The sequence below is a fragment of the Malurus melanocephalus genome, unplaced genomic scaffold (genome assembly GCF_030028575.1).
Source record: "Malurus melanocephalus ecotype Western Australia unplaced genomic scaffold, MMel_1.1 scaffold_785, whole genome shotgun sequence".
Classification (NCBI taxonomy): domain Eukaryota; kingdom Metazoa; phylum Chordata; class Aves; order Passeriformes; family Maluridae; genus Malurus; species Malurus melanocephalus.
In genome coordinates this window covers 112,387-133,669 of record NW_026624017.1, presented here as the reverse complement: position 1 = coordinate 133,669, position 21,283 = coordinate 112,387, and the positions used below count along the sequence as shown (strand labels likewise).

Below are 21,283 nucleotides of genomic sequence, written 5' to 3'. Positions count from 1 at the left end.
GCTTCTCTGGCTGTGCTGCCCTCCCTCACCAGTGCGTTTATTTTCTTGTTAGGCTGAACTGAAGCGTCGCTGCTTTGCTGGCGAGCTGTGCTGTGTCGCTGGCGAGATGTGAATCAGGACACTCGGCTCGCACTGTGAGTTTATCCCGTCACTCAGCAAAGCCTGGCAGCTTCTTTCCCAAAACAGAGGTGCTCTTACACGGGAAAGAGAGCTGATTCTGGCTTGGTCACCTTTTCTTCAGCAGCTTTGATGCTGTGTGTGGGAGCGAGTGGGCTGGGATTGAGGGCTGCTGTGARGATTGGGTCAGTGTATTGCTCATCTGGCAGGCTCATCTTCACTTTAGAGTTGTGATGAGATATTTAGGGGCTGCTAGGGTTAAACTTAGGACTGTATAGGCAGATAAATGTGATGAGGAAAGGTTGAGGGAGCTGAGGAGCTCAGCCCGAAGAAGAGGATGCTCAGAGGGGTCCTCATCACTTTCTACAGCTCCCAGGAAAGAGGGTGTAGCCGGGTGGGGGTCACTATCTTTTCCCAGGTAACAAGTGGCAGGACAATATAAAATGGCCTCAGGTTTCACTAGGGAAAGTTTATACTGGATATTAGGAAAAATTTGTTCACTAGGGCGTTGGAACAGTCTGCCCAGGGAAGTGGTGGAATCATTGTCCCTTGGAAGTGTTCAAAAACATGTGGATGTGGTGCTTAGGTACACAGTTTAGGGGTGCCTTGTCAGTGCTGGGTTAATGTCTGGACTTGATCATAAATGTCTTTTCCAACCCTAATGATGCTGTGATTCAGTAAAATATGTGTGTTAGAAAGTTACGCTGGTAAGCAGCAGCCAACCTCACCTAGGTTTGGTGCAGATGGGGATGTTTGTTAATAATAGTGACAGTCTAAAACAAAAATAACCCCAAACAAATTGGAAAGAGTCAGAAGAAGAAATGGAAGCTTTGATTTTGATTTTTTGTTTGGTTCCTTTACTGCCTTGGGAAAAAGGGAAAAGGAGCTTTTCTGGGGTTTTAAATAAAAAAGTAGTTACAGAAACACTGGTRTAGCTATTTKTGTTTTCCTYCAGATATCTTTTTATGGTGTTAAGKAGCATCCTTGCAGGGAAAGTTGGGCCCAGAACACCTAAGTAGCCTCTGCATGCATTGACATGACCTGGGGCCTGCCTGTTTCTTCTGTGGTATCAGATTTTTTTTAAATAATTTTTTTTTTCCACTTAAGAATTCTGTGCATAGAATGATKGATGATGTTCAGGTGGCTTTTAAAAAGAGCACAGAATCATAGAATGGTGTGGGTTGAAAGGARCCTTAAAACCTGGTTCTAATCCCCTGCCTGGACAGGGGTCCCTTCCCTCAGACCAGGTTACTCCAAGCCCCAGCCAGCCTGGCCTTGAACACTTCCAGGGATGGGGCACTGACAGTTTCTCTGGGCAACTTGTGCCAGGGCCTCACCACCCTCAAAATCAAGAATTTCATTCTGCCCCTGTCAGAATGAATGCATTCCCTCTTGTCCTGTCACTCATGGCTTTTGTAAATAGTCTCTCTCCATCTTTCTTGCAGGCTCTCACTGGAAGGTTGTGATTAAGTCACCCCAAAGCCTTCTCTTTTCCAGGCTGAATAATTCCRGTTCTCTCAGCCWTTCAGGATGATTTTAAAAAAATATGTTTTTTTTGCTGCATCATTTTTGCAGGGCAAACCTTAGGGTCTGGTCTGTACCTGATTGCTTGGCAGACCTCCTGAGGGACCAGATGGTTGTTACCTGCTGGCAGCAYTTCCCAGCTGGGTTCTGCAGCTTTGTTGTGCTTTTACTGGAACTATACAAATAATGGTATTTTTGAGCTTTCATGGGGAAAAAAAGAAAAAAAAAACAGCAAAACAGAAGGATATCAGCATTACCATGCTGCTCAACTGAATTGATATCGAGTTACCTGTGCAGACAATCTAAGACTTGGTTGTATTTTGTGAGTGAAAAGATGGTTTTTATGGGGCTCAACATCTCTTATGTGAGGACAAGCCCATTAATGGCTTTCACAACAGATATAAAAAAAAAGCATTGAAAATTGTGAATCAGAGACTTGGCAAGGTTTTGGAGTATGGTTTGGGACTTGGGAGCAGTTCAGGGGCGAGATGAGCAATGGAGGACATAAGAAAGAAAGAAAAAGAGCATATTGCCCATCCCCATGTGGGGTTAGGAAGTTCAATCTCAAACACACCTTTGCCCTCCTCACTCTTCAGCCTGACCCACTACACACTTCTCCCTTAGCTCTTCCCTTTTTCGTGTGTCTGTAACTGTCTGGATGAATTGTTTTTATGATGCATTTTTGCCTTAGCTCAAAATACTTCAATGTGAGTTTTAAAAAAATACTTCAGTGAGAACAAAGCAGAAAGTGGGGCTGGGAAAGAAGAAGCTAAGCCAGTGTACAGGAYTGTAAAAATCACACTCAAATTGCAGGACAAACACTGGATAATTCCATTAGGCTCTTTGGAAGGTCCCAGCACAGAATGTGTTTTCTGTCATGTTTCTAGGCCTTACAGAATGAGTCTTTTCAACAGTTAAAATAATTTTTAAATATTGGCRGGAAGCAAATATTTGCAGCTGTTCATTTTAACAAGTTCCTATTATCCTATAAATTCTTCAGTCTCGTAAGTTTTTATTCTGTTTATGTCAGGTATTAAAAGTCCAGAAGGACTATTACATTATCTAGTCTGATCTCTTTTGCAACATAAACCAYCTGTACTGCTGTTTATACCCTTTACAGACTTTACAATAGTTTATCACCCCTTTTCACATTGATCTGAAAGCGCTTCTTGCAGATTGTTAGTATTAGCAGGCTTTTGTATAATTTTTTTATCACACTGTTTCTATTGCTGAAAATATTTCGAGTTGACCTTAAYGTTTAGTTTGAGGCTAAATTTGCAGCAGATAGAGGAATGCAAGAATTTCAAAACTTCTTAGTTCCTATTGTTTTCCTCTTCGAGACTTGTTTTRTGTAAGAATGCACTGTGGCCTTGAAATGGCACTTGCTATTTTTTTTTAAAATTCTGTAGTTTTCCAGCTGAATGAAAACCTAATAAAAAATTAAAACAAAACAGTTCTTTGTTTAATATGRCAACTGAATCTCATCTGAAAAAACAGGTGCATTAGAACACTTGTAGTTCTTATGCTGAATTAAATTGATTCAGAACCAACATTAGCCTTTAAAGTAAAATGATTGTTTTGCTGTATTGTTTATCATCTTTCTTGCCATTATTTTTTCTTCTTCAGCAGAATATTAATTTAAAAATTTTTAATTGCTTAGCAACTTTGCACTTRCACCTCTCTCTGCAGCTCGCCATAACTACTGAGATCTCTTTTTTTTTTCCCACTGCCCATTATTTCAAAGCAAAACCATTGCTCAGCTTCTTGTTAAAAATAAAATGCAGAAGTGYTGTACAATTGACAAGCAGTTAAATTAATAAAAAAACAATCCAGCATTTAACTGAAATTTGCAAACTGGAGTTGTATGCTGGCACTACCTGGAATAGGAAGCTTCAGATGTTGTTTGCTTTTCAGTAATTTGAGGATCTTTTCATAATAATAATTTGAGGATCTTTTCATAATAATAATTTGTGTCTCTTTGTTGCTATGGGAATGAGTGGGAAAGCTGGAATTAAATGTTGTTACTCCTTTGTGCAATCAGGAAGGACAAGCAGATAGCTGTGAAAGCAGGAATCCTTGTTTAGAAACACACAGSTCTTTTACTAGCAATTCTAACTTAGTTGAGTTTTTATGTGGTTTACTAAGGAGTTTTTTGAGGTAAGAGAATTTGATTTTAGTTTATTCAGTGTCTATCAGCATAGCTAAGAAAATCATGACTCACTTTTGAAAGGGAGAAAAGCACATTTAAAGAAAAATTAATTCTAATGGTTTAATGTCTYGGGGTAACTATTACCTTGGAAGTGCAGTGAACACTTCTGCTTCAGGAAGAATTGTAGGAGATAGATATGAGTGTAACAGATTGAGAGAGGAAGGGTTTTGTCGTTGCTGGGTTTGGTTTGTTCATCGCTCTTCCCTGGGAAATTTGAGTGATGGGTGTTTCTGGACTCAGCACTTGCTGGATGCTAAAGGAGCAAATACAAAGGGACACAAGTTAGTCATTCCTTGTATGTTTATGTGTGCACTGCATAGACCTATGAATCTCATCTTTCAATATTATGAAGTCTAAAAGATCGAAATCTCCGTATTGAAGTCACCAAATGAGACTTTAATAAAATGAACGTGTGCGTATTTTTAATCTCCGACATTTCAGAAAGAAAAGTTGTGGTGTTGTGAATTTGGTTGGGGTTCTTTTTTCGTTCAGTTTTTTGTGCTAGACGATTCTAAGTGAAGGCTGTGATTTTTTGGTTAACGGTCTCATTTGAGGAAGGAGGCTTTTAAAATAAAAGAATTATTGGTACTTTAGTAACGCTCTTTGGATCGAGTAAATCGTGCTCCCTCTCAGGCGGTCACTGGCGRCACCCGGTGGCCGAATGCAGAATAACAGCCCCTGGCCGACACCGTGTCCCAAACTCTTGGGATTTTCCACCCAACAGCCTTGGCAGTGCATGTGGCCGTGGGGACGGRCACGCTCAAGTCCTCAGGCTGTTATCCCGACAATTCAGGCGCATGGAGAGGAGGCCACCTTAAGCTGGAAGCTGCATGCTCTCTGTGCATAAATGCCTTCTTACGAAGATCCTAATGTTGCTTTTTAAATTATAGAGTGAGCAAATATTGTGTCTTGCTGTTGTCTGCCTGGCAACGTGGTATCTTGGAGAAAGGAGCAATGAGCCAGCTTATCTCAGAGTTGCTTGTTTCTCAGTCTGCCTTCCTATTTGGGTTCTTTGCTGTGCAAGGACAGTGGTGGGTGCCAGGCTGGCGAGGTTATAAAAGCAGATGAAGGCAGTTAAGGCTTTTACCCCCACTGTTATAATTGGAAAGTATTTTGTAAGATAAACTTCATGATTTCTGCTCCATCTTTTATTTATGGTCAGTTTATACTCTTAAACTCTTGTGCCAGTATTGTTCTTAAGTAGCTCCCCTCCCTCCTCAGCATTTATTCCTTTGATGTATTTGTAGATAGTAATCATATCCCCATTCAGCCTCTGTCTTTGCCAAACTACACAAGGCAAAGCATCCAGCTACTTCTTGTGGAATAAACAGTCCATTACCTGCATCATCTAATCCTTCCTTCTCTGCACTTGATTATGGCTTGGTTATCAAGACATTGGYCTCAGCAAAGAGCACCGCTGGGAGCCTCCTATGACCCTGTAAAATATGGATTTACTTAGGCATTGAAAACAAACATGGCTTGAGAGCAAGATTATTAAAGTGCATAAAGCTCCTGACTTTGTTTTTTATACCTGTCTTTATTTTAGGGCAACAGGCTRCTGAAGATGTTGGAAAGGTGTTTGTGGATCTCAGAAAAATAAGTTCCCCACCTAGGTCTTAGGAGTTCATGGGTGCTAACAAAAACAGAGTTCTGTTGTGATTGGCCAGCAGGGATTGTCTGTGTTGCTGCATACAGCAGAYCTCTTGATCAGAAAGTCTCAATACCTGCATACTTTCTCTCTTGTCCTTCCCTTTCATGGTTTTATTTCTTGTGACTGAGTCCTCAATCACTTAAAGAGCGAAAAAGCGGTCGAGCACGAACTTCCAGTGCAGTATGGAAAATCACTGTGCATTTGGGTGTCATGAAAAGGGAAAGCTGATTTTTTAAGTCTTTTATGGCATTGGTGAAGCTGCTGCTGGAGTTGGGTTCAAGTGTAAGCATTTTCCAAAGGCTCCTGAAGACAAGGTGCCGAAGGGTGTGCCTTGCATAGGTTCAATGTCTACGTAATTGATGCCTTGGCATCTTTTGTGGAGATTCAAAAGTAAATTCTYCTGAACAGGAGAGAGTCAGCATAGCTCTGAAAMCCWTTTTTTTCAGCCTCTTCCATCCTTCTGTTGTCACTTAGATGACATCTTTTCCTTTTGTCTGCTACAAAGCATTGAAAATTGAGCTTAGGGCACGATAAAGATTCAGCAGAGCCTCCAGCTGTCAGACTGTGCRCAGAGCATGTTTTGGAAACTGATCGTCTGTGAACTGTCATGGGCACAYAGGGATCTCGAGTTTCTCTTGTTGCTTTGAAACTGGAGAGGGTCTGACAAATTRTGTTGACGTGAGGATGTTCTGGAGTAGCTAAATATAAAAAAATGGATATTGTGGGATGTGACTGRCAAAGACACCTTAGTGATCTGCATGTTCTGGGGAAACACATCAGGAAAATGAGGGGTTGTGACAGATGTTTTTGCCTGTGCAATACATCTKGAGCTACAGAGAWTTGCTTGGGCAGTGATTTTAGAGTRGTGCTAAAAATTACCAAGCACRCAARTGTTGTGTGTCCTGTATTCCCCTACATCTGCAAATGTAGGGGATTATCTTCTTACCTGTTCACCAGCACCTGATTTAAGCTTGGGTTGCTAAGGAAGTAGTCTTGAAAACATAATAGTTCTGTGTTTTGAAGAATGAACTCCGATAATGAGGTGTACTTACAGTAAATAACTGTTGTGAAAGAATTTCTAAAATATTCCAGTAAATGAAACATTGACTTTATGTCATTGTAGGTATTTTGGCACCAGTGTGTGGTAGTAGGAGCTATTTTTCCCATTATAGCAAAGTTCCTTTATATCCTTTTATTATGGTCCTGCTAAATTCAGGCTGAAATTTCCCAGGCTTCTTGTGTTGYAGAAATAAATTCTTTGGAAGAATTTCAGCAAAATTTATAAACATTTGGGAAGACTCTTATTTATTTCCAGTTTTCTTTTATATGAGGTAGTAAGTGGCAATGTCCAAATTGAAGGAAATAAATGGTGTTGTTTCAGAGTCACTAAATTATTCATGCAGCTSTGTAAGTAATTTTTTCCTTTCACCTTTCTCTGTAGGGTGGATCATTGGTGTTGCCCGTTCATGTGGTGTTTTGTTCAGCTTAAAATGGCCCTGAAAATCATCGCTCTTGGAGCCTTGTCTTGTAATCACAAACTTGAAAGGACAATGGGGCACTTTTTGATTTTGGAATTTGCAGGTGCACAGTGTCACTGTGACTTCTGCTTATTTTCTTGTAGTGTAGACAGAACAAGTCTTTTTCTTGGAAAGTCTGCTGCTGGTTATACTTACTATACTTATACTAACTTAATGTTTGTGTGCATAAGGACTGTGAGTTGGGCAACCACTGTCCTTGTTTCACTACTGATAAAGTGAGGAGTGAATGTTGCCCCTTGCTGGGTGTTGCTCAGCAAGCTGTTCTGCCACAGTCAGGACTAGGAAGTGTTTGTAGGCCAGGCTCTTGTTAAAATCTACTGAGATAAACACTTTATTTCTGACTTCTTTGAGATGACCATCTCAGTCCATGGCTCTGCTGCCACGTCAGACAGCAAAGCAGTTGGACTTYTTCACAAAAGAAAATGCTCTTAATGAGCATGAACCTCCTCTGAGCTGCTTGTGGCTGTTGTGAGGAAATGTGAACAGAGAAAAACTTAATACTACATGTAGGTGAATGTTGTACCCTCYGTGTTTGATTTCCAGCAGCTGTTGGCTGTGTGTTATTTGAGAGGCTGATTAGTTCTGTATCTTCTTTCCTCTGTTTGTGGTTACAAAAAGTCATCTCAATATGATGCGTTCGGTGGGAGGTGCTCACAGGAGAAAGGAAATGACTTTTCTGTCGTGGCTGTGGTCTGATGAGATAAGCACAAGTGCAGAAGGTTGAGACTTGGATTCTCTTCAAGATTTGCAGCAGATGGGTTTGGATAGGCGTGGTTGAATTACAGACACCAGCACACAGAGGTGCTGGGTGCTGAAGCTGGCAGTTACCTGGACCTGCTGGAGTCGGGAATGTTGATGTTTGTGTAGCACTGGGACAGTGCACACAATGTCCACCTTCTGTTCCTCCTGGGGTTGTCAACAAACCTCCTGGGTCCCAGCTGGGGGAAAATGGCTATTAGAGTCCCACAGCACTGGCCGTGGTTTCCCATGGTTTCCTTCTTTTTGAGGTGACCTGAACCCTGTAGTTATGTGTATGCTGGGCACAGGTTGGCTGAGCTCTGTGCCTGGAAGGAGGGGAGAAGAAGCAGCCGGCACAAATATCATATTTGACCCCCATCTCAGAGCCTTGCTCAGTGCTGAAGCCAGGGCCCAGCACTAGGATAGTTTTCCTGTTCTCTAGAATCCACCTGAGGATTCAGCATTTGTTGTTTACCTGTTCAGTGGCTTGTGAGTGTGCAATGCAGGCATAGACTAGATTTCACAGTGTTTTTAACTCAGTATTCTTTGCCAGAAAAAAAAAATAAAGAAGAGAGCATAATATATAGAATTTAGGATACAAATAACCGAGTTGAAGTTATCTCTTTCTGTAATTTACYCTTTGCCTGGGACTCTTTCAGATCTGCCTTTATAAAATAGGATTGCTTCTGCTGCAGCTTCTGTCAGCTTGATCTGAGAATAGCCATGAGAGTAAAATAGAGCATCTCTTATCCTCTTATTACTGCTTTATTGGATGACCACCTCATCCAYACCTGGATGACCTGCAGTCGCATCCTCTACCTGGTGAGGTCACTATGAGGAAAGTTCCCTCTCACAAGGAAATTCTTGGCTGGGTCCAGCTGCTCATGGCAGAGTGGGATTTTGAGGACAGCTTCCTTTGTGGCTCCTCTGTTAGTAGGTGTGTGTAATCAGCATTGAACTGAATGAAGACTGAAAAAGGAATGTTCTCTAATGTGTTTGAAACATTGTTTTACACAGCTTCTTAGAGTATTTAGGAACTGTATTTCCCATGTTTATGTTAGGGTCTCCTAAATTGTTCTAGAAAAGGTAGGTTAGCAATCTAAGCATCATATTTTCATAAATTTGCCTTAATTTTGAAGGCTAAATTTGTAATTTGTCATTTTTTCAGTTTTGTRTAGTGCTTTCTAGCTTATTGGATTRTTCTRCACTCAGTTTGTTTTCAATTAGTAGTTCAGTCCTTTGCAGCTCTTTACCATCTCTTCGGTTCATGAATTTCTGTCAATAGRCTTTCAGTTACTCAAGTTTGAAAATGTTAATTCATTGCACTTTGGATCTGAAGGCGTGCCTAAATGCTCTAGATCTCACCTGTCTCCACCTCTCTCCATTTTCTAGTGCTGAATGCAAAATTAGGATAGGTCTTTCCAGTTTGAATGCAGAATCTTACACCAAAAAAATCCAACCTTTAAGTTTTCTTTTGATGGAAATACTCAGTGTGTGGTTTTTATGATTAATGCATTTAAAGCTATGCTTGATCCAAGCCAGAAGTTGTTTTTGCATTCTCTCTCTATGGATGTCCAGCATAGTATTCAAAAGAGGTATTGTTTCTGAATTGATGTAAATACCTGCATATGCCCCCCAAAAATAAGTTCAAAGAAGTTGTAGTTTCCATTAAATTTTTTTAAAAGTGATTGAACCCCAAAGCACTCAGCACCTCTGCCTGTTTCTCTTTATTCTCTCCTACCTCTGACTCCTATTTTTTCCCTCCAACCAGTATTGTTTAAGGCCATTTCCTTGGTTCACTCTCCCGCATATAGCTTCTCTCTCCATTGCTGAACAGGATCGTACCCCAAAGCTCAGTCCTGGTGGGAGGGCAGGAATTGACTTCATGAAAGGCAAGTAGCTTGGTAGACCTAACTTTTTTGATCTTCCCATAGACTTTGTGTATTATCTTTTTCCTCCTTTCTGTTCTACTGATATAATTTTATCTGTACTGCAAACGAGGAATTATGTGGAGCTTCCTTCTGACTGTGCTTTACATTTGGAAGCGAGATGCAGCTGATTTGAGAGGATGAAATAATTCTCTTGGCAGTTACATCTTGTCTCTGCACTTTAGCGTAGCCTCTCGTGCATTTTATTCCCTTTCTGCCTGATGACTAAATGCTCTTGTCTTTGCCTTCAGCAGGCTTTGTGGGAATGCTGGAAAAACCCCTTCTCCCTGTGCTTGGGTGAAATAATAAAACCAGCTATGGGAGCTTAGATTGTTTTCTGACCCAGCTTCTGCTGGGGAGTGGTGCCAGAGAGGAGAGGTCTCTGCAGGCTCCTGCATTAGGGAAGTGCAGCGCTGATGTGCTCTCCCTGCCTTGGCAGCTCTGCTTTCAAACGCAAACCACATGTCCTGTCTCATGCATGAGCTGCTTCCCCTGCCCAGAGCTCTGGGTTTCTTCTCAGCTTCTTCTTGAACTTTTAATAATTGTGAAAATAAAGGGAGGGTCTGTTTGTATTGTTTGTAGTAGGAAAGAGCAGTGCAAGATTTCATCTACTGCTGTTTGGATCCCTTGCTATTTTTGGTATTTGACCTCTGCAAAGAAGATTGTCAGAACTACAGGTCGTTTTCATTTTTATTACATGTTTCTACCCTCCTACTCTTATGTTAGTGATTAAATCTTTGAGAATGTGCTATTTTCCCCACATTTTTCACTGTATTTTTCAACGGAAAATTTGTATTTCTATATATTTTTGAGCTAACATTCCCTTTTGGAAAGGAGAACTATGCAACTTGGCAGCATCTTCTGTACACCACTCAAAGGAAAAGGGAAATAACTTATGATTTGCTGGTTTATCTTTTGAAAAATGTTCTGGATTGAAGAGGACTGATGAGCCTGTTGGCTTGAACCGAGGCTGTAACGTTTAGAATACTGCACAAACAGCACAGCAGTGTGTGCTGGGACAATATTGTTTACTTTGTTCAGATAGGTACTTGCTTTTCATTTCTCCACCATTGGAAGAGGCTGCTTTTGGCAGAGCTGTTTGCTTCTAGTCTTGCTGTGTGGTTGTTTCCACACTCCACCAGYGAAAAACACATAACAAAGGCATTTGAAAATCCTGTTCTGCCTCTTTGGCATCACTTCCACTTCGTGCCTTCTATTCTAAACATTGAGTTTATTTCTTTTTTAAAGGAGCCTTGTAGGATGCCCTGGAGGTCAAAATATTTTAGGTTATTTCAGAGAACTATATTTATTCTGAATTCCCAAGATGTAATGAGTTTTCAGTGTCCTTCTGTTTCTGGTAGTTGTGATATCCAGATGTGCAGGGGTTCCATGTAACTGTGAAGTTAACTCACAGAACACATCACGTGAGTGTAGTTCCAGAGGTGTGGATACAATAACGCAGAARTTTCAGGTTTAATTTGTAAAAGGTGGCTTTACCTGGCTCAGGAGGGTGCAGGTGTGGATGCAGCTGAAAGATTYAGCAGTTCCATGTAGGGAATGGTGATCCCTAAGGATGGAATTGCACCTCTGTTTCAAACACAAGGTGTTTGAGCAGAGCTAGACCCCTTTAGCGAGGTGCTCGTGTGTGTCATCCCAGTGGTGGTGGTTTCCTGGCACCTTGACATCACCTTTTGTTGGTGTTGAAGCTGTAGATCCAGTTCGTGGGCCACTGTGAGCTGGAGAAAGTGAAGAACCTGAATTTAATGAACTTCCTCACATTCTGAGCAAAGGAAAGGAGAGATTTTGGTCAGTGCCCTCTGTGAGTCCATCTGAGACTGGAGCAGTCTGMGAGCCAGCTGTCAGTGCCCTACAAAACCTTTGTGTCAGAGAGTTTGTCACTCAAGCATGAGCAGTTCTCCACTCTGAGAATCACAACTGGCTGTTGTGCTGTATCCAAAGCATGTCACGTTTCAAAGACACTGATTTTGCCAAAGGATTCTTTGGAAAACAGATACCTCTGTTGTTGAACTTAAGGAACTCAAAGTGCTTCAGCGACGAGGACCGTGTGCTTTGTAGGTGGCTGCAGTCCAGTGCTTGGTTATCTCCTATTGTGTTTGGAAGACCATTGTTTCCTATTTGTCTCATAAATTTAACACAGATCCTATTCCTGCCATTTAAACTTTCCCATCAAAATACAACAGTGACTTCCCCTTCTGAAAAGGAAGGGCTGGCAGCTACACCCTGAAGTTTGAGCATGAATTGTTTATATAACCTTCAATCACAATTTCATAATCGTCTGAAGACTTTCATACTAAGGCAGACATTTTACTGAGTTTTTAGCAAAAACCTGGCTGCCATCGAACTTTAAGGCTGCTTAGTTGTTGCAGTGGAAATAGAACTGAAAACTGAACCCTTCAGCTTCCAGATGATAGAAATTGCACTTCTGTCTGAAAACTTGAAGAGTTTTCTGGTATTTCAGAATAGCTGTACTTAAGCCATTTGGGACAAAAGCTTAAGAGTTGTCTTGGGCTAATTTTATTTCCCAGAAAATATTATTAAAACTGAATGAACCTGCTTTTGCAGTCTCTGGCTTTTTACAACTTCTGGGTATTTGTAGAGTTTTCTTGCCCTCCCCAGCAGTAAAAGCTCTGACATGAGTGTTGTAGAAACTGCTTATTAAAAGATAYTCTCTATCATAGTCAGTAATATTTAAACAACTGCAGCTTGCCTTCCAAATGGATGACATTTGTCAGGAACATGTCTGTTTGAGTTTACTTGGCCTTTTGAGTAGACAAAGTCTGAATATTTAGAGCTTAAAATTCAGGTCAGCTTGGAAAACTACATTTCTCTTACAAAAAATTTACAGAGAGAACCTGACTTTTTTTAGTAACCATAGCACTACAGGAGAGCTGGTTTGTGAAAACTCCTTTCTCCACCCTCAAGCATGTGTGCTTGAAACTATTTAAATACAAGCCTCCRTTGTAATTCTTCACTAAATTGAATTAAGTAGTTTTCCTAATTAAAAATGTTAAAAATATTTTACTTGTTCAGTTTATATTGTTAATTTGCATGGAAGTGTAACAGTTCTGTGTTTAAGCAGCGTAGCAAACAGCATTTCAGAACAGTTGGCTTTATGTAATAGTTCTAGTAAAAGCTCGTTTCATTTGAGGACATACCCAGAAATGTAAGTAAGGAACAAGTTCTGTGGGTAGGTTGTACACAGGGTAATGCCAGAAAACACGCTGAACTTCTTTGCTTCAGAGGGRAAAGGAGTTTCCACAGGATGTCTGCATTTTATGGCAAAAATGACTTGTAGATGTGCTCTGAAAGGTTGCTTTGATGTAGAAGATTAACCTGGGGACCTCATTGTCAGGATATTACTGAGGCAAATCGCTTAGTGAGATTATTTGTGACTTGGGAATTAAGTTTTTATGTGTGCCTACTTAAGCTGTTTTTTAAGAATTTGCTCRTTTGTCACGTGGTGTCATGAATATTTGTGTGCACCAAAACAGAGGAGGGAAAGCAAATCCCTGAAACCACAAACAACACCAAGAAGAAAAAAAAGCAAAATGCAGCTTTGTCATAGCAACTTTTCCTTTGTTTTTGGTCTCYCATGGACAATTAAAATAATTATGATTAAAGCAAGTAATACATGGAAACTTGCACATTCCATCCCTAAAAATCCAGCTTGAAGAATTTGCAGAAAAATTGATGATAGGACAGCTGGGAAAGCATGAGAATATTTCTTGCATTCTGTGTCTGCCMGATTTTTGCTCCATTTTTGTTTGGATTTTTGTTTTTAGAGGGTCATTTCATGCATGTGGTACCTGGGATTGGCTGCTGGCASAGACTTTAAGGAAATACCAGTACCAGTGAGAAGTCACTGAAGTGTTGACCCCTTAAAACCTGATGTGATTCCCTCAATATTTGGGTTTTGATTCCTTTAAACACAGAATAGTGGTCTAATTGAACCTGTGTTTACCTGCATCTTCCTTTTAAAAAAGGCTGTAGTTTGTGAACCACTAAAACCATAGCAAATATCTCTTTAAAATGTAAATGCTGCTGTGCTTTTTCTGACTCTGAATTGATGGAATYTTTACTGCAGCTGCAGAATAGAATTTTCTGTTGTGTTATAGAAAGGAAAACTATGGTTTTCCTTTTTTTGGGGGTATATTTTAGAAGTGAATCTATGAGACAATCAGGAGAATTTTGTTTAATTTTGATTTTGCTGGGTAAAGTTTGCGCTTGTGTGCATTGCTGAAATAGTTTGGGTTTCTAGGTGGGTGCAGTAGTGCCAGAGAGGAATTGCCTCTGAAGGGAAGATTTTTATCAGCTGCACTAAAAGGCAGTGTTCTGTGGTTTTACAGGAGGCTCAGAAAACCTTGAGGTGTTTAATTGCAGTGAATTCTGCGTGTCACGTAGCCTGTTTAGGTGGTCCATGATATGCTGACAGGTGTTTCTGTGCATCATTGGGCACCTAAATACTTGTAAAATTACCTCTCCAGGCCATTTCAGGCTGCAGTCCTGCATCATTTTGGTCTTGTTCTCTGCCTCTCCTGTGCACGTCCCTCAGCACAGAAGTTCACTTAAGGAGTCTCCTGCAGTTGTACTGGTGCAGCTGTTTGTGGGCTGTGCTTCCTAGAACAAAACTTACTCCTCCTCAGGTAGAAGGGGTGACTTCATTTTGTTTCCACTTGTGGAGAACATCATGTTGCTTTATAAAAATAATAAAGCAAATTTAGCTAAATGACTCTCCCAGGATTCCCAGATAGACTGTTTAATCTGTTAAGGGGATTATCTGGTGTAGTGCTTACAGACAYGAGAGACTGAACTCCTTGGATCAGGGAGCCCTTTCCTGTTCTGTGTTCCCGTGAATGAAGCTGTGGTGGGGAAGACATCGGGATAATTGAATTTTAGCTCTGAGCGAGATGCTTTCTCATACATGTTTATAAAGCGAACAGTGTTTAAGAACATTGTAATTAAAACTCTCCTTGGATGTTATTACAGGTTTCTGGCAAGGCTGGGGAGAGCGTTGGAGATGACTGCAGTGGAGAAGGTGGAGGAGCAGCTGGCGGGTCTGCGCATCGCCAGGCGCTGTGTCCCCAGCGAGGAGCCCGCCTACCTGCTGGACATTGCCACCTCCACCCCTGCCCACCCCGCCAGCAGCCGCTTGGTGGCCGTTTCCTGTTCCAATAAATCAGTCAGGGTGTACAACAGGGACACACTGCACCTCCTGCGGGAGTACAGCGGCCACCCCGGCACCCTGAGCGGGGTCAGGTTTGCACACGCGTGTGACAGCGTGCTGTTCTCAGCCTGCAGCGAGGGCGCGGTGAAGTGCTGGGATGTTCGCTCGGCCACGCAGAAGCCTGTGCAGGTGTTCAGTGGCTATCCTTCCAAYGTCTTCATCAGCTTTGATGTCAGCTGTAGTGACCTCATCGTTTGTGCYGGAACAGAAAAAGCTGAAAAGGACACGTTTCTGGTGTTTTGGGATGCAAGAGGCATTACAGACTGTGCCAGCACCRCTAAAGAACCCCTGGGAGTCTATTCTGAAAGTCACAATGATGACATCACTAAAATCTGTTTTCATCCTATCGAACCCAATTTGGTAGTGTCTGGGTCAACCGATGGCTTGGTGAAYGTGTTTGACATCAACAAGGATAATGAGGATGATGCTTTGGTATCRACTTGCAATTCAGATTCATCAGTGAGCTCTCTTGGCTGGTCTGGGAAAGATTACAAACAGGTCTATTGTGTGACACACGATGAGGGGTTCTGCTGGTGGGACATGGCTCAGCTGGACACCGAAGAACCAATAACACTGCTGCATGTTCTGGATGCCAGAGAGTCAGTCTGTGCTGAAAACCACGGCCTGCATTACCTGGTGGGGGGCTTGTACCACGAAAAGGCAGGGAAACTCTTCCTGATTGGGGGAACCTCCACAGGAAACATCCACCTGATCAGCTGTGGCACCGATGGCCTGAGCCTGGTGGGGACCCTGAGTGAGGGACACTCAGCCACCGTCCGCTCCTTCTGCTGGAGCCCGACAGATGAGTCTCTGCTGACGGGTGGAGAGGATGCTCAGCTGTTGCTATGGAAACCTGGAGCTGTGGAAAGGTCCCTCACAAAGAAAGCATCTCTGAAGATCTCTTCTTCCGTGCAGAAGAGAGTAAGAGTTCACAACACCTCCCTCAAAAGCAGGAAAAAGTGAAATGCCTAAAGTGGGAATCTCTGCTGTGTAGAGTTTTCCTGGTGTTTAATCTCTCAGGCAGTACTTGGCCGTGTTTTATTTGGAGGTATTCTGTGGAAAGAACTGTGGTGCTTGAATTCCCCCTGGGAATGTATTTCAGTCATCAGAAGAATGCCTTTTATTTTTTTTAAAGTTGCTAATATTAATCAGAAAAGAGTAAACATTTGCTCCTGAGTTCTCGAACAACAGATGTGAAATCATATTATATAAAGCTGTTTCTGTGGTTATTTAATGTCTCAGACAATGTTTTAAATATGCAATACAGGCCTGTGGCTTGCATAGTTTGTTACCTTCCCAATGATATTCTCTGGCACATTTTAAAAGCTTTTGTATTCCACGCTGTATTTTGTTTTCTTTACAGAAAACTTAATGAAATTKCTCAATTTAGTAAAAGATTTTATGTCACATCTTAATGCCTGAAGGAATTACTTCTTGATGAAACAGAAAATAAGTGGTTTTGCACTGTCACATCACTGGTTTAGAACAAGCTCATAAAGAAGCAGCTGATAGAGCCATATTTTTCATAGCAGATATGAATGTATTCAACCAAACAGCAGCTAATTTGTATGAATATGAGAACTGTTAAACTGGCATTATTTCCTGCATGAAAATACCCCAGAATTTTGCAAGCTGCTTCATTCTGTCCTACTAAGTGCACCTGGAAGACTGGGGAGATCTTTGGTGGGTTGGAGGAATTGATGGGTGTAATTACAGCAGTGGTGCTCAAAATCCCAAACCCTGGCTTGAAAGAAAGTGGTATCACGTGCCAAGTGGGGATGCTAAAACCCAAAAATGAACACTGCCTTCAGGAACTGTGGARAAACAGACTGATGTGAGGAGACTTTAACAAGACCTTTTAGAGGTTGGCCTGTGTCTTTTAAGAAAYGTTTCTCTCTGCAGAGGTGTTTTGTGCTTGGACATCTCCCCAGGAGAGCTTTGTTTTATTATGCCACCAAATACCCATTGAGCAGTGCAAAAAACAGCCCTGTATCTGTGTGATGGGTGAGACTTTCTGCTTATTCTGCTTTGCTGGCAGACTCCAACCTGTGCTCCTGGTTCTACACACRCTCAYCTCCAGCCTTCCCAGGACAACTGCRGCCAAGGAGTGTTGGTATTTAGGGTGTTGTTACACATGCACTAAACTGAAACCAGCACCAGAGTATTTAAGAATTGTTCTTTTATAAATTAGCTGGCAAAAGATTTTAGAGAGGTTGGGTTATTTTTTTTCCCATGAAGGTGGATAGGTAATTCTTTCAGAACAAGTTCTGAACATCASGTTTAGAGGATTATCCTGGAGTTTAGAAACAGTTTCTGAAGTACAGAAGATACTCTAGTGTATGGTTACAGCTGTGCTGAAGATGCTGTAATCATCTCTGGAATTGAATCCTTTCCAACCACAAGTATTGAGTTTCCAGAGGATGTTTCTCAAATTGTTAATACCCTTTAGCCACAACTGTGAATCCATTGTTGGTTTGGGTTTGCCTGTTGATGATAAGTAAGATGATTCACTTGGTTTTGTTACTTGTTATTTAAAAGTGCAGCTTCTATTTAAAAATCACAGTTCTCTTCCCTTTTTTTTTTTTTTTTGCTACTTGTGTTAAATTCATGTTGCCCCCAACATCCTTATTTGTTGCTTTCCAAATCACATTGTGCTATTTTGAGATGAGGTGGGCAGTGAGTGTCAGGGCTACGATGCACCTGGATCATGTGCTCTCCAAATTTATTCTCCCAGGTCCCTGTTTTTGCCTATTGTATAACTGAGTGGATCAAGAGCTTCAGACCCCTCCAAATTCACAGTAAAACCCTCTTGGGCCTGACTTGGTTCAGTGCCAAATGGGGTTGGGGGACTGAGGGGTGATTCTGAGACCTGTGTCATTGCAGGTACGGTATGTAAGTCCCTTTTTAGGTGTTTATCCATTCTTTTCCTGGTATCTTGACACATTCAGTGGAGTAAAGTCATTGRGTCTGTGTCACGTTTGATTTCTTGAAGACAGGTTTGTGTGCACGTAGAGAAATGCACAGAGAGGGAGCTTGTGGTTGCCTCCACTTGCTTTCAAGTGTCTGCTGAGTGAAATTCCAGCGTGCTCTGCCAGCTGCCTCTGAATTAAAGCAGCAGAGGTGGGAGTTCTGGGACTGAACAGTTTGCAGTATGCAACCTGTGTCTGTTATCTTGTTGCTGAGTTAGATGGGTATCGATTTGTTCTGTATCAGTCACAGTTGGAGCCAYGATTTTCTCTGAGAAGCTGATTTCTCCCTTTTACGTGCATAACAGAAATAGCAGCGGAAGGGGAAAAATGTGTGTCTGTATCTTAAAATTCYGCAAAGGCACAGCAGCTGTCACGAGACTCAGGCTTGTGTTGCCTCTGAAAATACTCAATTTTGTTGTTTCTCTTTTTCTTTTGTATTGACTTAATTCCGGGTTAATACCCATAAAATAAACATAGATGGAAACCACATGTGAACAAGTAATTAGCACTGCTTGCTTCTGTAAGCTGCAAACACTATTTCATAGACCACAGAACACAGGCAGAATCCATGTGTGATCACATAAATAACAATAGACTGGAAATCAGGTTAACTTGTCTGACTGTATTTAATCTCTTAGGTTAATTTTGACACCTCTGGTTTATTGGTAATAAACTCCGAATCATGGAATCACAGAATGGTTGGGATTGGAAGGGACATTTAAAGGCCATTTAGTCCAACCCTCCTGCAAGGAGAAGGGATGTCTTCAGCTCAGCCAGGATGTTCAGAGCCTCATCCAACCTGCCTGTGAATGTTCCCAGGGATGGGGAACCTCCACCACCTCTCTGGGCAGTTTGTGCCATTGTAAGAAAATRTCTTCCTTGTATATGATCTGAATCTACCCTCTCAGTTTAACCCCCCCTTTTCCCCTTGTCATGCCCCAGCAGGATCTGCTTCTTGAGCTTGCCCAGGTCCCTCTGGATGGCCTCCTGTCCTTCAGGAGTGTCAACAGCACCACTTGSCTTGGTGTCATCAGCTGAGGCTGCCCTTGATCCACTGTCTGTGCCAATACTGAAGATRTTAAACGGTGCTGATCCCAGTACAGACCCCTGAGGGATCCCCTGAYCTCTCTCTGGACACTGAGCTGTTGATCACTACCTTCCAGTGCAGCCATCCAACCAATTCCTAATCTACTGAACACTCCATCAGCAAATTTATCTCTCCAATTCAGAAGGATGCARTAGGGGACTGTGTCAAAGGCCTTGCAGGAGGCCAGATCTGACCTTTATAAAACTTACGTAATTGAAACTATGTGCAAGTAGCTTTCGGAAATCATCACTGTGTGAATTGTTTAACCCCAGGGGAAGCTTTAATTCCGGAAGCAGTATCAGATTTGTTCCAGTAAGTGAAAAGCAGAAATCCAGATAAACTACTTAAATGCAAAAAACAGCATCCATCTTTATTCAGAGTTTATAGTAAACCTGTTGTACGATGTATCTGAGCAGCAGGAGATTATCCTGCTGTGAACACATGAAAATTAACTTACTTGCATTTGGCAYGTTCTGAAATTTACTCTTTGTTTCTTTTTCTTTTCTCTGTAATTAAAGTGCAGTACTTGCACTGTTTTTCAAGTGAAATACGTTTCAGGATGACATCCCATAGTCAGTGGATAACTTCAGCAATTACTTGAGTGTAGGATTTTACCCACATTTTGGGGTTGAGGTGGAAATAATTGGACGGATCTAAAGTTGTGAATTCATTTCTGGGTGGAATTTATTTAGCCAGTTGTCAGCCATGAGYTATTCTGTGGCCAGATTGTATATGGCACGTGTCCTACGTATTCAAACCACRTATCTACATTAAAATATCCCTTAGCAGAGAAGCTGATACAGTAAAACATTTTAAAGACAGCAAGTGCAAGCTTTCTGCTGTTTCAAATGACAGCTTTCTCTTGGCTCCTGACGTGCYGTGGCTCTGTAGGTCAGAGTGTTGTGTGAAGCAATGTCTTTTGCCATGGGAAGCGCTGACTCRGCCCCTGCACACTCCTGGAGCTGCATCTTGTGTTTTACAGRATCCTGGACTGGTTGGGGTTGGAAGGGACCTCTGGAGATCCTYTGGTSCAAACCCCTGCTCCAGCAGGTTCACATGGAGCAGGTTSCACAGGATTGTGTTCAGGCAGGGTTTGGATATCTCCAAGGAAGGACACTCCACAGCCTCTCTGGGCAGCCTCCTCCAGTGCTTTGCCACCCTCACAATAAATTTGTTTTTCCTCCTGTTCAAATGGAACTTCCTATGCAGGAGTTTCTGCCATTGCTCCTTSTCCTGAAAAGTGCCTGGTCCCATGCTTTTGACACCCACCCTTAAATATTTGTGTTTTGGGGTGAAGCACCTTTCTGTTGGGAGGGGGCTGGGTAGGGATGGGGTTAATGGCAATTCATCAGCAAAGCGTTTGTACTCCTGGAGGAGCTGACACACTTGCCCATCTCCTAAAGCTCGTCTGCATTTGCCATTGTTAATTTGGAGTTGCTTCTCTCCACCCCTTCAAAATGTTTTTCTGTTGTTTGGCTTCTTGATCTTTTTTTGGGCTGGGTAGCAGTGAGTTGTGTTGGCACCTTTTCTGGAGAGAGATGAGTCCTGTTCCTTTCCCCTGGGAGCTCTCCTGCCTTGTGCTTGGGCTGCTGCACTCTGCCCTTCCATGCCACACCAAATGGGGGCTGGGAGCAGAGAGAGGGGAGGAAAAAGGAGAGCTTGGCCCCAGCTGACCCTCTGACAGGGCCAGTCTCCAGGGAAGCTCTTTGATAAAGAGCTGGACCCTCTACCTTTGGAAATACATGCAAGGGCTTATTCTTGAGCTTGATGYAAGCAGGATAGGGCCTCCAATAAATTATGCAAGATATAAACACCCTTGAAGCATAAAAGCCAGTTCCTGTTTGTCTGTGAGATGAACAATTTGGCAGTGAAGCGTGTGAGAGGCAGAAGGTGTTCACTCGCCAGGGCTGGGTGTTCTTTACTTCCAGGAGGAGTGAGCAGAGTCACAGGTTGAGCCCCTGCTGCTCTCCCTGCTCTGCAGGAACCAATGGATTTGGGGATTCCATGGAAAAACAGGAGGGCAGGAGTTGGTGTGGGGATGCCAGCTAAAGGCAGCAATTCAGTCTGTGAACTTGCTACTGTCAGGTGACGATACAGTGCCCTGGTTCCTTATCAGTTATTTGCTGATAACTCATCAACCAGTTCTGAGAATCTTTGGTAACTTTTGGTTTCTGTTTCCTTTCCCTGCATCAGTTTTTAACCTGGCACGGGTATGTTGGCTGATGGAAGAGGGGTCACCTGCAGTTAGTGCCACTGCCTGCATGGCCTCAGCTTCCC

The 21,283-nt window shown here is 42.2% G+C and overlaps 1 protein-coding gene across 2 annotated transcripts; it reads left to right on the top strand.

The window, feature by feature from the left end:
* Window positions 1–57: 57 nt before the first annotated feature.
* On the top strand, window positions 58–18,565 carry WDR89 (WD repeat domain 89). 2 transcript variants are annotated; one of them, XM_057385090.1, is made up of 2 exons: window positions 58–134; window positions 14,713–18,565. In XM_057385090.1, the coding sequence occupies exon 2, from the start codon at window positions 14,744–14,746 to the stop codon at window positions 15,911–15,913; it is 1,170 nt and encodes a 389-aa protein (XP_057241073.1). In that variant the 5' UTR covers window positions 58–134; window positions 14,713–14,743; the 3' UTR covers window positions 15,914–18,565. The 2 variants fall into 2 exon arrangements, with proteins under 2 accessions (XP_057241073.1, XP_057241074.1); XM_057385091.1 differs by lacking the exon at window positions 58–134 and adding an exon at window positions 148–188.
* The last annotated feature ends 2,718 nt before the right edge of the window (window positions 18,566–21,283 follow it).